This window comes from Plasmodium brasilianum, chromosome 10 (genome assembly GCF_023973825.1).
Source record: "Plasmodium brasilianum strain Bolivian I chromosome 10, whole genome shotgun sequence".
Taxonomy (NCBI): domain Eukaryota; phylum Apicomplexa; class Aconoidasida; order Haemosporida; family Plasmodiidae; genus Plasmodium; species Plasmodium brasilianum.
Window position 1 is genome coordinate 177,226 of NC_090123.1, and position 17,380 is coordinate 194,605.

Sequence of the window (17,380 nt, forward strand, 5' to 3'; positions counted from 1 at the left end):
TTAAATATAAATATGCATATTGGGGGAATTTTCCTTCCATTTCATTAAACTTATAAAACGAATAGTTACGAATAAAAATTAGGGGGGGAAATAAATTAAAAATAAAAAGGAAAATAAATAAAAAAATGGAAAGAAAAATAAGAAAAAAGAAAACTGTTTTAAAACGAAGAGTTTATACATAAATGGAATATAATGTTGCACGAATATTTCTTTTTGTTAAAAAAAAAAAAAAAAAAAAAAATTAAAAAAACAAAATGACAATAAAATTAATAAAAACGAAGTTCATAAAAACGAAGTTCATAAAAACGAAGTTCATAAAAATGAAGTTCATAAAAACGAAGTTCATAAAAACAAAGTTCATAAAAACAAAGTTCATAAAAAAAGTTAATGAAAAAGTATAGCAGGAACAGCAAAAAATAGCATATTAACAAACTACGTTAAAATTGTAAAGCATAATGAAAAGAACACTATCATTTCCCCCTCCCCCCACCAAGATACATATTATATGCGCAATCACTCATAATTTAAAAACAAAAAAGAAGGTGAAACTAATATAAATAAAAAGAAAGCACTTTTAACAATTTTTAATGAAAGTTATGAATATGAATTTTAGAAAACCCGATAATACCGCTGATTTAATTGATAGTATTATAAATAGCGAAAATGGAAAAGTTCAAAAATACGTTTTAGAAAGAAAAAGAAAAGAAAAGGAATTTCTGGAGCAGAAGGAAAACATAAAAAAGAAATCATTAATGGCTCCAAAACTAAATCAGATGTTTGTTAAAAATAAAAATGAAGATGATAAATTAATTAGTGAAACTGTTGGTCTTAGGACCGTTCACGAGTATAAAAAAATAAAGGATGAAATTTATAGTAATAAAAAGGATACCACTTCGAATGAAAACATCAAGAGGGATATATATAGCAAACATAAACATTTTAAATTATCCTTCTTCTCTGATGATGAGGAAGAAGATGCAGCATTAGACGAAGATGCCAATTCAAAGGTGGATGGAGAGATAGACGAAAAAACATCTCAAGGAGAAAAGTTGAAAGAACAAGAAGAAGAAGAAGAACAAAACAACCAACCAACTTTCAATGAGTTAAATGGCACCTCTAACGATGAGGAAAACGGCAAAAATGACTGTGATAAAAATTTACAAAAAGATAATACAGAAAAAAATGATAAAGCAAAAAACGAGACAGTAACATATAGTAACAAAACGCAAACAAAATATGAAAAGAAAAACAACTTCAAAAAAATTATGAAAGATCCAACTATAAATACATCCTTTTTAAAAGATAAAGAACGAGATGAAAAAATAGAATTAAAAAAAAAAGAGTTAAGAGAATTATATTTTAAATTAGAAAACGAACAAAAAGAAAAAGTTATAGAAATAACTTATTCCTACTATGATGGTTCTGGCCATAGAAGAAAAATTTCAGTTAAACAAAAAACAACTATAGGACAGTTTATAAACAAATGTGTTGATAATTTAAAAAATGAGTTTATTCATTTAAGGTCTGCATCTTGTGAAACATTAATTTTTGTAAAAGAGGATATTATTCTTCCAAATTATTTAACATTTTATGAATTAATTAAAAATAAAGCTCAAGGAAAAACAGGACCATTATTTTCTTTTGACGCAGTGGAAAATTTATCAGGAATTACGGATATAAGAAAAGAAAAGACAGATGTAAGTAAAAAAAAATAATAATAAATAATTATAATAATATGTTCAACTCGGAAATGTTGTGAGGCTTGCGTGTTAAAATAAAATGAGCTTATTGTATTGCAGTGTTCCGTGAAACGTACACGTACATGAAAAAAAATACATGAAAATGTTATTCTGTCCATTTATAAATATGCAAATAAATTGGTGTTCACGTACATATCTGTATAAACATGCCAATGCTTGTTTAATATAATTTCATGCACAAAATAGTTTTACAAATTAACATAATATCTATTTATTTTATATTTTTAATTTCAGACTCACGCGGGTAAGTTAGTAGAAAAAAAGTGGTATGAAAAAAATAAGCATATATTTCCTGCCTCTAAGTGGGAAATTTATAAGCCCTTGAAAACGTACACAACTAGCTATACAGATCTGTTTAATAATTTCATATAGAGTATCATTTTTTTTTTTTTTTTTGTAATTACTTGTCTATTAGTTATATAAATTATGCATTTCTCCTCTTTTTTTTTTTTCTTCCTCCGTTCACTTTTTTAAGTACAACATGACCAATATCTGTAATTTGACAAATTAAAAACATTAAGCATCATTTCATTGTTTAGTTATTAATTAAATGTACTACTTATTTTTCCAACTAAAATAAATAATTTTCGTTTCATCCTTGCATTATAGTAAAAATGAGCAATTTGAATATATTTATGTGCGTATGTAGGTATTTACACATATAAATATATTATGATTGCTCAGCTGATATGCATACACATAGGTGTATATATATATATATATATATATATATATATATATATATATGTACATATGTATAAATTAATACTTGGGAATAGTTGAAAAAATTCCTGATTTTTTCTGTCCACATTTTTATCTAAACGTCTGAGCTTGTACAAAAACGTGTTAATATGTTTTTGCTCATAATTTTCATCATATATCATTTTGTTTTTATCAACTTCATTTATTTTATATTTTTCTCTAATTCGGTTAGCAATGCATTCTCTGATGTAAACCTAAAAAATGGTAAAATTTGTAATCCCATATAAAACGAGTTTTAACATTTTTTTGATGCTATAAATGTGGTTTTTAAATAATAGTTCAGTTTGATTTAGTGCATAATTAAAAAAAATTTAGCGCTTATTAAAAACGCTTTCCTACACATTTTTAAAGTTTTATGTAGTATACAAAATTACGCTAGCTTTTTTGTAGAAGTTATAAAAGTACAGTAACATATTAGAAGCAATTAAAAAAATGAAACGAAGAATACTATTTAATAAAAAACGTGTATTAAGTTGTATCTTGTTTAATTGTGGCTATCGCATTTGCTTTCACCATTATAATTATCGTTAATTTTAATTTTTATTTTTTTTTGCTGTCACTAGTCTTGTTTCTTTATAGTTTCAATTATCGTCCTGCTTCTTACTATTTTTTTCTTTTTTACTTACATCTTTAAAGCATCTAAGATTTCTAACAATGTCTGTGAACACAGATATCATTTCTGATCTAAATAAGAAATAATTTCCTTTGAAGACTTGTTTGTAAATACATATCGCTTTTGTTATGAACCTATCAATCGCTGTTTTCTGAATTTCAATATAACCTAAAAAATAAATATATGTTGAAATAAAAGTAGCGATCCTTTTTTCTTATCGCTTTGCAAATATAGTACATATATGTAAGTATATATATGTATATATGTACATATGCATATACACATATACCCATACACACACATATGCATGCAAACACAATATGAGTGTAAGTTTTCTTTGCATTCTTTTTAGCCTAAACCATTCTCAAATAAAAAGTTGTATATTTTGACGTGGGGATTATTTGTTCTTAAACGAATTATATGATTTATATTTTTCGTAATAAATAATAACTGAATAATCGTTTCTGCAATGAATGGGGATATTAAAACACACGAATGATAGATGTAGCCTATGTCCTTCTTTGATATAGCTCTACGAGGTTTCTTCGAAAGAAAAAAAAAAAAAAAAAAACATAAAAAGATAAGTGTATCATTTAGGTCATGCTTTTTTGTTACATTTGTTCGAATATATACCATTTGTTATTTACGTATTTTTTTTTTTTTTTTTTTTTTTCTTTTGTTCTCTGTCATTCTTACACACCATTGTTACAACTTCGTAATTTTTCAAAAAGACCTCATCGATGTGCCTTTTCGAAAAATCTGTCGTACCCTCATCAAAATGGAACAAATTTACGTTCATTTTATTTTTCAAATAATAATAAAAATAGAAATTAACGGTTAATGAATTATCCATATTTTCTCTATTTTCTGTAGTAGAACCGTCTTTTTTTATCCTCACATATTTTGCATAAAAGCTAAAATAAGAAAATACATCTCTCAACATGAAATATAAATAATAGAGTAATATAAATGTATAAATAAACAAGGTAGAGAAAGAAAGAATTATCCTTAACACAATATGATACGTTATTATTCTTAATTGTTCTAACTGTATACTTAAAAAAAATAAAAACATGAAAAAAAAACTCTCCAATTTGATATTATAATTCTTCACTTTAATATGAGGATTAACGAACATAGATAAACAAATAAAAAAAAGAAAGAAGAAAGACAAAAAAATAAGGAAACTTAAATGATCAGGTAGTCGCATTATACATAAAAACAAAATATTGATTAACAATATTTTAAGTATATAATAATAATATTTGTTTTGTTTACATAAAAATGTATAAAACCCATACATATATTTATATTTATAATTTCTTTTTAAAGAACGTGGTGTTCTAAAAATGGATATAAAAATTATTAAGTAAGATAAAAAACAAAAACAAGAAATGATTGGTAGACCCATTAATTTAGTAACTTTTAAATGTAATTCATCATAACACACTGTTGACGTATCATAATAAGATATATTATAATTAAATAAACCAATACATATATAAGAGGAAAGAAAAATAAACATTATAGAAGAGTTACCAATATATAAAGTAATATGTATATATTGATAATAATATATTTGAAGAGATGTTTTGAAAAAGTCTATAACATCACTATTATAAAAAAAAATTGCATTTACATATTTGTGAAAAGTATAATTAGGTAGAAATAATGGATAGATATATTCATCCTTAAAATTTTCAAGTATATACTTTTTGATTCTCTTTATTTTGTTATTATTTAAGGATTCACTTTTATTTCCCCTTTCCTCTAATATCATATTTTTTGCTCCTTTTCTCAAGTACAAAAATATAAAATTAAACACTAGGGTAAAACAAGTAAACAAAAATACTATCCACACGAAAACAAGTATTTGTAACATGTATATTTTGGAACGATTACTATAAAAATGAAAACAGTCTAATTTAATAAAGTGTAAGAAATTTAAATGAACGATTTTAATTAAATCATAAAAAGCATTATGCAAATAAATATTCAAAAAATAATGAGCTTTTAAGTTCCCCTTATGTAGGTATAATCCCCCTTTGTTCTCTTTTTCGTATAAAGTATAATTCTCCCTCTCATTTTCTGTTAAATCATTTGAAAAACTTAGCAACAAAATGAGAGATAAATAAAACATAAATTCACGAAAATAATGCAAAAAATATATTGTTCCCTTTTCATAAATGTCAAAATGATAAAAGTAAAGACTAATATTTATGCATTTAAATAACACCATGAAAAAAATTAAAGATAGGATACAATAAATCATAGTAATGAATATAATAAATATAATATGATAACATTTCTTACATTTAGCATATTTTACATATATATTTTTGTAATAATTTTTTATACAATTATTACATATAAAACCTTCATTCTTTTCTGCACATTTTCCACAAGTATCTAAACAAACATAGGGTCTTTTGCAATAAATATACATGTTATTCATAAATGGGTAAATGTTCTTTTTCTTTTGTTTTACAGAACATCTATCAAAATTTTTAAAGGATATTTCATTTTTATGTTTAAAAAATGATTCTAAATTATCTACATGCAATTCATTTAAGTTCTTTTTACAATAGAAATGGTTGTTTATATAAGAGCACAAGTCGCACCTATTACCTACGTAATCTAAATAGTAATTATTATCACATGTGCAGTCATAAATAAATTTGGATGTTCTTTTTTTATTAAAACTAGACGGGGGACAACTAAAACAACTCTCCGAATTCCTATGACTTGAATAGCTGTCTTCTTCACATACATAACATTTATTATTCTTAAAATATTCACCATAATTGCAAAAATTAAATGAACTTGACACAAATACTGGCAAACAGCTTATTATAGCATAAGAGAAAAATGCATACCATATACTCATTGTACAAATTAACTGCAGTTATATATAGTTTTCATAAATTTTGAAAAAGTGAAATTATTTAAAAATAGGCTAAAAGTAAATGTAGAAAAAAAAGGCATAAATTTTGTACCATACTATGTAATAATTAAGAATTCTTTTTCTTTGAGTACAAAAATATATTGTACTTTTTTTTTTTTTTTTTCAAATATAAATAATTATGTTCCCAAAAGTGTTATAATACTCAAATACACACTTTAAAAAATAAAAATATGTTCTTCCTTTTTTTTTCTCCTCCTTTTCACTATTAAACACCATTAATTTAAAAAATAATTTTTCTTTTTTCCTCCCCCCCCACTTTAATTTTTATATTTATTATTTCTGCTGTTTCGGATAGAATTATAAAAATAGCTTTAAATAAAAACGCTGTTAATTTTTTCCCCTTCATTTATCTTATTATTTCTTCGTTTATCTTTCACTTGTACTTAATTTATTTGCACCCTTACTCAAAGGACAAATGGGAACACTGTCAAGTTTTTAAGCGTTTAATTCTTTATAATCAAAGCCCAAATGAACTATATTAAAGAAGGAAAAAAAAAAGAAAACCACTACCCAACAATTCTCACAAAAAAAAATTACGAATTACCTTTTTTCTTAGCTAAGACTCCTAGTCTCATTAAATTGTAGATACTTAATGCGCTAAAATTATCTTCAAGCATATTTAAATGAGAAAAAGTACATATATATATATATATGTATATAAGTACCTATACACGTTTGTATATATGTGTATAGGTTCGTACCACTTGCAAGCATACTATTTATATAGATTTGCCTCTGCCTTTGTTGCATTGAATGCCAAAAAAAATAGCCCATGAGGTAAATAATATATCTTATAATCCTTTCAATCTTCGTACATTGCAACGTGAAAAAAAAATTAAATGTAGAAAATATTAAAATTAAATGAAAATAAAAAAAGATATAAATAAAGCAAAACATATTTAGCATATTGGGATTCTTCTTTTTTAACTTCATTCTTTTCGTAATTACGAATTCTCCCTGTTTTTTTAAAGAATAAAAAAATATTAACTCATGTTTGTCCTTGTGTATAACTTTTTTATGCATTTCTCTATAAAAGGAATTCCCTCATTATTAAACATGAGAAAAGTAACACCCAACTACTATTTTATAATTAATTTTTCATCTGAAAAATGATGCAGAAAGCTCCAAAAACATTACGCATTGATTTTTATTACATAATAATTAACTGTAAATTCAAAAAACAATGGCACGAAAGTATTTTTAAAAAAGAATATCTGCATCAATTATCAAAAATTAATCACTCCTTTGTACATAAGAGCAAGTACATTAACAAGAATATATACAATATGAAATGCATAGAATTATACAGATATAGTTGTTTGTTAGAGAAGCAAAGTGTGAACAATGTAGCTATTTATAAACAGATTAATAGGAGAGTAGAAATGATATACAAATTTCTTAATCCGTCAAAAATTGTATTATTAATTAAATTATATTTAGAAAACGCCAATTTAAATTTATATCATAGTACATTTAACTGTCTTTTAGAAGAAGCAATAAAAAAGTTAAACGAATTTAACCTTGAAGAAATTGTTAAGTTATATAATATAATTAGCAATGTAGAAAACAATCAAAATGTTGTTTATTTATTTAAATATTTTAACAACCACTTAATTAATTATTACACATTTATTGATGTAAAATCTTTTTCAGTCCTATTAAATTCTCACGCAAAATTAAAAATTAAAGATATGAAACTAATAAATAAATTTTTACATATCATAATGCAAAATAAATTACCTTTTGATGTTATAACTTATTCTATTTTTTTTAATTCCTTTTATAAACTAAGGATAGTAGATAACGAATTTGTTACCATAATAGTTAGACAATTCTTAAACGAAATAGATGAGTCGAAAGAAAAAGAAGACTCAGTTCGTATCGAAAAGTTTGATCAGAACATAGTTCATAATGACAAAAAAAAAACAATAAGAAACATATTTGTCAGTTATTCTCCATACCATATTTGTAACATATTGCTGTATTTCACCATTTATAATATTAACAATATAGCTAATTTAAATGATTTAAAAGAATTTAAAAATGATTTAAATTTAAGTGATAATGTCTACATAAATTTCTTAATAGACCTATTAATTAAAAAAAAAAATTTATTAAAATGTGAGGAAATTTTAACCTTATGCCAAGTTTTCAAGTCTTTGAAAATAAAAAATAACATATTAGTTAACCATATAGAGAACTTATTACTAAATTATTTCATATATGTGAAGGACCAAAAAAATATAAATTATAACAATAATAACCAAAATGTTACAAATTCAACTGATTTTATTCCATTCACTGATAATGCTCTTGTAAAAATTTTATTTGACATGTGCACTTTTTATAATGATATAAATATATACAACTATAGCATACAATATTTTCGCTGGAAAAAGGTAGATTTTTATGCCTCTTCATTATTACTATACATATATTCAGAAATAAATCTGTTAGATTATCAAATGATCACTATATTAATTCATGTTATAAATAAAAATTATTTACTCAATTTTCAAGTAGAAAACATTTTCCCCATAATTAGATCTTTCTATAAAATCTGCCTCAACAATCAGCATTATTTTGAAAGTACAAATAAAAGCCAAAATTTTGCTAACAACATGCAGAATTGTTCTGAAACAACTAGACATTCATGTAATTCACAACCAACGCTGCAAATAGTTCATTCATTATCCTCCGATACCTATAACTCTATTACTCAAGATAGGAAACTAAGTAGTACATGTAAAATACCCCAAAACGAAATGTATAATAAAATTAATGATAATGCTAAGGCAATAGCACTGTCAGCTAACGATAATCCTATCAAAACTTCAACACAAATAGGATATATATTTTGCAAAATTGAAAACTTATGTGATAACATCTTTTCTAAGTTAAAAAAAGAATTATTAGAAAAAAAAATACATATCAGTAGATCAAATATAAGTCTCCTATGTAAAATTTTGTTCTACTCCACCTTTCTGAGAAGATTTGCTTTTCTTAACAATGTAATTAATTTATTTATAGACAAAAAAGATGAACTTGAGAGTTTTAAAAATATCTTAAATATTCTGTACGCTTATTGTTACATTAAAAATAATATATACAGTTACGATATAAACAAAATAAATCTTATCAAAGTTAACGAAAAGAGCATAATAAAACAGCATACAAATGACAGGGTATTAGAAAATTATAATTTTATTATAAATAAATTGAATCATAACAACGAATTAACAAATATGATTTCTTTTCTATTCATTCAATGTAAATTAAATGATTATCGTTTCGTAAATGAAGAGAGCATAACTACATGGCTCAAGTTCTCTTTTTTAAATATACATCTGTTATCACTCTTACTTAATAGTCTCATATCAAAAGAATTAAATATAATTACTAACTTTACAGCTAATGATAGGACTGAAATTTTGTTAGAGACAATAGGTAATAAAAAAAAAGGTAACGATATCAAAAATAGTCACATTATTGTAAAGAATGTCTATAAATTGCATTTAATGAAATTGTATAATCTAATTCTTGTACAAATAAATAAGCTTATTTTAAAGTGCCAAAATGTTTATGATATAACAAGAATTTTTAATTCATCCTTTATTTTTTTAAGTTATTTTGGAAAATTAAAAAACGAGCAGAAGTTAAATGGCGAAGATTTACAAGTCCAAACAAGTATATATAATATCCTGAGAAAAATAGAAAAAAATGTAATACAAAATTATCTTTTATATAATAAGGAATACATAATATTGCTATCAGCCATTTGTATATATAGTAATAATTATTCGTACATACCTTTCGCATTCTTTTTTCAATATTTCCATTTATTTGCTTTTAAAGAAATTATTTCATATTTAATATTGTTAAGCAATGATGAAGAGATTAAGTACATCTCTAATTCTATTTTTTCCCTAATAAATTATAAGAGCACAGAAAGTATCGAGTGCAACAAAAAGGAAGACATTGAAAAGTTTTATTTTTTTCATGTGTCCAAAATTGTAAGAAGTATTAGCACTAACAGGAATAACGATACAAAGGATATAAATAACCACAATAATGATAATCCATATGATGTCAATTATTTGAGGGGCCATGTTCAAGCTAATAACTCCTTCTGTTTAAACCCCTTCCAAATAAACAACATAATAAGCATATACAAATCACTGATAAGTAATAACGACATATTGAATAGTGAATTCTTTAAAAAAATTAAAGACTTGTATTTGCACTCAATTGAAATTAATTCTGCTTTGTTAAACAATCTTTCGCTCAGTGATCTAAATAGTTTATGTTTATTTATTTTAAAAAAAAACAATGTAAATACATTTCTATTTAAATACATTTTAAAAAAGAATTATGAGTACATCGATTCAGAAAAAAAATTGTTATTAAAATATGACTACATTATTAGCTTATTAAAAATTACAATCCATTTAAGGAAATATAATCTATTTATAAATGACTCAATTATAATTAACATTATCTTAAAAAATGTAGATAAGTTTAACACATTACACAAAATGAATACTCTTATCGAGTGTTTACTTCAAATTAGAAGAAGAAATACTTTTGATAACCTTATAAATGAGTTGTGCTATAACTCTAAAAATATGTATTTAAATTACTTTCTAAGTAACCAAACAGTAGACTTAAATATAGTGTTGTATTTTTTGTATATATTAAACAGCTTTAACAACTCAGAACTTTTTTATACTATGTTTCAAATTTTTTGCGTAAAATTATTTCATTTAAAAAGGATAGTAGTTTATCAAAGGAAAAGGTATAATTTTGTATCCAGTTCAAACAATACCTTTTTCATGGCTAAGAACATTTATTATTTAAACATAGATGGAGGTATAAAATTAGCCGAAGATTCGGATGATCCTTTTAGAGATGTTAGCACTTCAGATAACGAATATGTAATATATGTAAATGATGAAAATGCTTTTATAAATATGGAAAATAAAGAGACAAAGGAAGAAGAAGAAGAAGAAGAAGAAGAGGAATTTAATGATGATCATCATGATGAGAAGGATGAAAGCAAAATGGAGCTGGAAATATCGAACTCCAAGAAGATAACAGTAACTGCTAAGTCAAGCAAAAATGACATGCAACTAGTGATGCAAAATAAGGAAACTGATAAAGATACACACCTTAGCAACTATCATAAAGAAACGAATCAAATAAAAAATATAAAAAAAATGGACCATACGACACACATTAACGACCACTCTTTTATCATCTTATTCCTTCTGCTTGATCTGGTTAAAAACGAACAAAGAATTAAACAAGCAGAAATATACAATTTTAACTTTTCCCTATTTAAAAATTATATATATATCTTAAATAAAGAAGTAATAATTCAGTGCTTGTACATTTACTTTTACTCAGAAATTAATGAAAAATTGGAACATGATAACAAATTAAGAGGAAACAGAGTTATAGATGAACATGTACATTACATCTTAAATGTCTTGATAACCTTCATTCATAATTTAGATGTTTATTCAATTTTGAAATTGTCTTTCATTTATATTAATTTATATTTGTATTCAAATAAAAAATATCAAGTTAACGAAAACATTAAAATTCTTTTTGAGCATATAAACAAAAAAAAAAATTTAATAGAAAAAAATAATATCTTATATGAGCAAATAAAAAGGTATGAAAATATTTCAAATTTATGAAAAAAGGGTAGATAAATATACACCTTTGCAAACGTCTGATTCCATTTGAGAGATGCACATGGATATTCATATTAAATGTATTCACATATACATGCGCATATACATACATGCATACACAGATAAAGCATGGTACACTAATTTACAACAAAATTCTTTTTATGATATATCAGCTTCTAACACAAGGTAGTAACAAACATTCTGTATAGTCAGTTTTTTCCTTGTTTATTGAACAGCGTCCCTTTTTTTCACCTGTCTCTTCATGATATAATTAAAACTTTACACAAATGAATGATCAACTTTTTAAAAGGGATAAAAATAAAATTAAAAAAAAAAAAAAAAAGAGCCGATTTAACATTTCTGCAATTAATTAAATTTTATGTCTTCTTTAATCTTGAAATAATAACCAGCGATAACAAATGTAATATCAAAAAGATAATGTATACGAAAATGAAGGCGCTTTTGGAATCATCTATGCTATAATAGCTCAAAATCACTAAGAAGTAAAAAAGGTAAGAATATTATAAAAACCGAAATTAGGCACATGCGTATAATATAACACACAACAGTAAAAAAATACAATAAATCAATTTTTTTTTAAAAACATACAATATTCAAAATAGTGAGAAGCAAAGGAGCTTGCATCTAAAATACTAGAATAAAAGGAGCACATCAAATTGTGAATATTTTTTATATATACCTGCAAGAATGGAGAAAGAAAAACGTAATTAAAAATAGAATTATGCATATGTTATGGTACAATAAATTAAAAGGAATATGCAAAATTAAACACGCGATAATGCACTAAAAAGTTAACAGTTCATAGCAGTACAATATCATTTTGTAATGGACTTATGAAAAGTGAATGCACAAGGGATCACATTCACTCATTTTATTAGGTAGAAAAGAAAAATGGGAAAAAGGTTACCTTCGTTACCAAAATATAAATAGGCATATAAAAGAATGTTTTGTGCAGTGATTTCAGAATTGTTTCCAAAAACTGAAAAGAAATTAAAAAAACAAAAAAAGGAAAAAGATATGATCGCGTACGACTAATGATAAACGCGTCATGTCATGCTCATTTTATCTTTTTATTACTATTTTTTTTTTTTTCTCATTTTTTCTCCCCCAAATGTGATGAGAATTATTTGTATTACCAGTAACCAGAGCTGATTAAATCTGTAGTGAAAAAATAAAAAGCGTAAGGACATCAAGAAAATATTAACCAGCGAGCTGAGGAAAATTGATGTAGCATAGGATTCTTCACTGAAGTAACTTATATAAAGATATAGACCTATTAAATCTGTTACATAATTTACTAAATTCAAATAGCAATAGGAATGCATATCTAATGATATATATTTTATTTTATAATTTAAAAATATTCTTTCAAAAGTGGGAATAATTAATAATAAGCATATATAAAAAATGTTAGAAAAATTTAAATTGTTTAGTAATAGTCTAATAGGATAGCTAAGAATAAATTTTTTTTTGTTGTTCAAACTTTTTATGCTATTAAAACGGCTTAGGAAATGTATATTACTTAATCTCCCATTATCATCCTTATTGTCTTTCTTTTTTTTTTTTTTTTTTTCTCTTTTTTATTAATATATTCTATTTCCTTCTCAATTAAGGAGTTATATTTTGTAATACCCGAATTTTTTATTCTTGAATAAAAGTTTATATTGTCATTAATATTAAATAATTTTTTAAAATTATCCATAATGGATAACCTTATTTTATAGTCCTGCTTTTCCGTAACAAAAATATTTGTTTTTATCTGCTCGTCAAGTTGTGCTCCATGTACAGTAAGCAATGTATATCTGTTATTATAATTAATATTATTTTTTTTAAATATATAACATTTTATCCTTGACAATAATTTAAAAAAATTAAAAAATTCTGCTATGTGTTTCAAATTATCACATAATAGGTCCATGTACGTTTCCTTTTTGTTTGACTCATTTTTTACAAAATCATTCTTAAGAAGTTGTTCATTACAAAATACATCAATCGAAGAATAAAAATAATCACTGCAATACTTATCATTGTAGCGATAGTTGTCATACATGCCACCATAATAATTAAACTCATTGCTATTTTCGCAGTTATTATTGATCCTTTCTTTACTGTTCTGTATATTCATTATAGTATTAATTCCTTTCTCTTCATCATATAAGGGGCTTCTAACATAATCTTCACCATTATTATGCTTGTCTATTTCATCATTTTTCATATTTATCTTAAAAAAGCTCTTTCCAGTACCATTTTCCATTGTTTTATTGATAACAGTAATCCCCCTTCTATCTTCTTTAGAACAATTTACGTTTTCAAATCTATCGTTCTTATAAAAATTGAAAATATTATTTTTGTTTTTAAGAAAAATAAAAGAAAGGATAAAAATGGATAATGTTTTAATAAAAGTGTTTATAATCATAATATTCGCATGCTCATGCAAAAGTACAAATATGTGATATACGAAATAGATAAAAACTGTAGAAAGACTTAAAATCATTTTACTTATAACTTGTATAATATATATAGAATTTAAACTAAATTCCCTTTTATATATGTTTGTAAACTTTCCACATAAAAAAAATATATTATCTGAAATAACATCTGTAACACTTTCTAATAAGGAATATAAAAAACAGAAAAAAAAAATTTTCTCTTTTTTTCTTATAAACTTATTAGAAATCAAAATTAAAATAAATGAGTTAAAAATTTGAATAATAATACATGATAAAATTAGTATATTCAATTTTAAGTGATAATATTCTGCATTTATCTTATTGTTTATCAACTCTCTAACATTATATGAATTGTCATTCTTTCCATAATTAAAACTTTTAAATTTGTTATAATAATAATAATCATAATTTTCACTCGATCCCATATTATTTTCTGCTAAATCTATGCTATCCTTAAAAATATAATCCATCTTTAAACTACCTCTTAACGTTCTATATGATTTTTTCTTATTCTCATTTTTATAATTATTCACATGTAAGTAACCTAAATTAATGTCCTTAATTGCAGACGCATGGTCGATTGTCTTATCAAGTACCCGCAAATCTGTGCGACCAAAGTTATTATAACAATCGTTACTATTATTATTGTATTCTTCATTCCTTCTACTGTATTTGCCATTCGTATTACTATTGTTATTATCGATATGCATGCTCTTTCCATCGTTATGGTAATAACCAAGCATATTGGAAATGAACATAATGTTTTCCTTATTATTCTCAAAATATACTTCTTCAAAATTTTGACTTTCATTTTTATAAGGAACACAATGTTCCTCATTCAAAAGAGAATATTCAGTGTTAAAATTGTCGACATAATTGACCTGATGATTTGTTGTTTTCTCATATTTTGAATCACCTAATTTTACATAATCATTACATTTTTTTCCTAGATGAAAATTTAACAATTTTATGCTTTCCTCCTTTGAGTCTATATTTGCACTTTTCTCTATATTGTCATAAAAGCTGAATGAATCATTCATCATAACATTTGTCTTATTCATAACATTGGAACTATTATTTGTGCGGTTACTCGTACATTTACTCGTTTCACTATTCGCACCATTACTCCCATTAATTTTATTGTTAACACCCCTTTGGTTGAAGGGACCACCCTCAATAATACACGCTTCATTCGTAATTCTATTTCCACGAGAGACATAATCCAAACGTTTGTAATGATTTTGCATATTTATACATAAATTATTAAGAATATATTTCTCACTCTTCTCCTTCATTACCCTTTTGATTAAATTGCTGTAAAATTTTTTATTTTCATCCTTGTACAACTTTTTTTTTTTTTTCTTCTAAAAAATATTTTTTTATTATTCTTATATATATTAAAAAAAAATTTCTTACCAGAGGAATTCCCCTTATTATTCATTAAGTTCTTTTGTATAAAACTGTTAGTGCACGTTATTACTTTTATACGAGTTTGTTTATTTTTTACTTCGTCTTTATAAAGTAACCTATTTTTTTCCCTACTGGCATTACGCTTCCTTTTATTATGAACTTGTAAGATTTTCCTTCTTTGCCATATAGATAAAAGCTTTTTTTTTCTCAACATGTATTTTCTAAATTCATATAAAGGCATATCAGATAACATCCGATGGTAAACATTATTTGGACCTTTTTTTCTCTTACTAATTCTGTTCAGCTTAGTTTTTTCTTTTTTAAAAATAGAATTATTTCCACCCTTACTATCTACATTTTCATAAGATATTGAAGAATAATAAATCCTACTAAAATTTTTATTAATTTTACTAAAGTAATAACGAATATATATGTAATATGCAATATAATCAAAAAAAAGGGTATAGAAACATTTCAAACATATTGGTAGATACACAACAACGAATAATTTTGTATTTAAGAATTTATCATCATTTCTACTATTAAAATTAAAAAAATGGATAAAATAATAAAAAAAATTTTCTTCCTTTCTTGGTGTTTCTGTATTGTCGTATGTACTTAACAAAAAAGTAAAAAAATGCGATATCGTAATTTCCGCATAAGTGTATGTTATTCTTAAAAAAAAAGTATACAAAAACAGGATATGGTAAATATAGTAATTTTTAATGAAGTAGTAATAATTCAAGAATTTTAACAATTTATCTTTTAACATTGTTATTATTTTTTTGTTTTTTTAATTCTTATTTAATTAGTTATTTAATTAATTGATTAATTATAAGCGCATGTAACACATACATACGTACATACATAAATACGTACATACATAAATACGTAAATAAATACATTACTTATAAAAATATGTGTTGTCTTACATTAATAACAAAACGAATATGTAACAAATATTCTATTAAAATTATTTTTACCCCTTACAAGGTACACAACAAATATATGTATCATATATATATAAATGGAAAGTAAATGTTACTCTCAATTCACACATGATTAAAAACCCTATTCAACTGGAAAATACGTATACAACATTGCACACTTTTATAAATATGAGTCACTTCTCACGAACAAACAAAGTCAAACAAATAACCGCGCATATCTATGTGTGCATTTAAACACGTCTACGTATATCTACGTTTTTATATATATCCAAACACATATTAAGATGTATAAAAAAAAAAGAGTTCACTAAAAAGGTAACGGCAGATAGTAATACTTAATGAGGCTTCACAACGATGTAATACGTGTCAAAGAATTATGAAAAAGGAAGTCAAACAAAAGATTAAGACGCGCACAAATATTCTGTGTATTAATAATGGTTGCACGCAAGAGAAATACAAAAACGAGAGAGGTCAAACATAATAATAATAATAGTAATAATAATCCGTTACATTTTAAAAAAAGGTAGGAAACAAAAAAAAAAAACAAAAAAAAACAGTATACTACATAATATTATAAAAACCATAAAAAAAACACAAATAAATGGTTAACAAAGATATAATGTAAAAACTACTTAAATAGAAAACTAGAGGATTGCAATCACATACATATACCCATATATATATATATATATATATATATATATATATATATATATATATATATATATATATATATATATATAAACGTAT

The 17,380-nt window shown here is 24.2% G+C and overlaps 3 protein-coding genes and 1 pseudogene across 4 annotated transcripts; 2 read left to right on the plus strand and 2 right to left on the minus strand.

Annotated features, from left to right (window-relative positions):
- Positions 1 to 587: 587 nt before the first annotated feature.
- MKS88_003095 (XAP-5 DNA binding protein) lies at positions 588 to 1,715 on the plus strand (the record flags this gene model as incomplete). Its single annotated transcript, XM_067216157.1, has 1 exon — positions 588 to 1,715. The coding sequence occupies one exon, from the start codon at positions 588 to 590 to the stop codon at positions 1,713 to 1,715; it is 1,128 nt and encodes a 375-aa protein (XP_067072833.1).
- A 469-nt stretch (positions 1,716 to 2,184) lies between these two features.
- On the minus strand, positions 2,185 to 6,022 carry MKS88_003096 (uncharacterized protein; the record flags this gene model as incomplete). Its single annotated transcript, XM_067216158.1, has 6 exons — positions 2,185 to 2,252; positions 2,530 to 2,716; positions 3,149 to 3,303; positions 3,495 to 3,678; positions 3,836 to 4,049; positions 4,848 to 6,022. 6 exons carry the CDS (start codon positions 6,020 to 6,022, stop codon positions 2,185 to 2,187), a joined length of 1,983 nt encoding a protein of 660 aa, XP_067072834.1.
- Positions 6,023 to 7,209: 1,187 nt separating this feature from the next.
- Positions 7,210 to 11,802, plus strand: MKS88_003097 (uncharacterized protein; the record flags this gene model as incomplete). The annotated part of the gene is made up of 1 exon (XM_067216160.1): positions 7,210 to 11,802. One exon carries the CDS (start codon positions 7,210 to 7,212, stop codon positions 11,800 to 11,802), a length of 4,593 nt encoding a protein of 1,530 aa, XP_067072835.1.
- Positions 11,803 to 13,342: 1,540 nt separating this feature from the next.
- MKS88_003098 lies at positions 13,343 to 16,452 on the minus strand (annotated as a pseudogene). Its single transcript has 4 exons — positions 15,778 to 16,452; positions 14,539 to 15,634; positions 14,327 to 14,430; positions 13,346 to 14,143 (listed from the first exon to the last, which is right to left on the minus strand). Coding segments are annotated over exons 1-4 (2,673 nt in total).
- Positions 16,453 to 17,380: the final 928 nt, after the last annotated feature.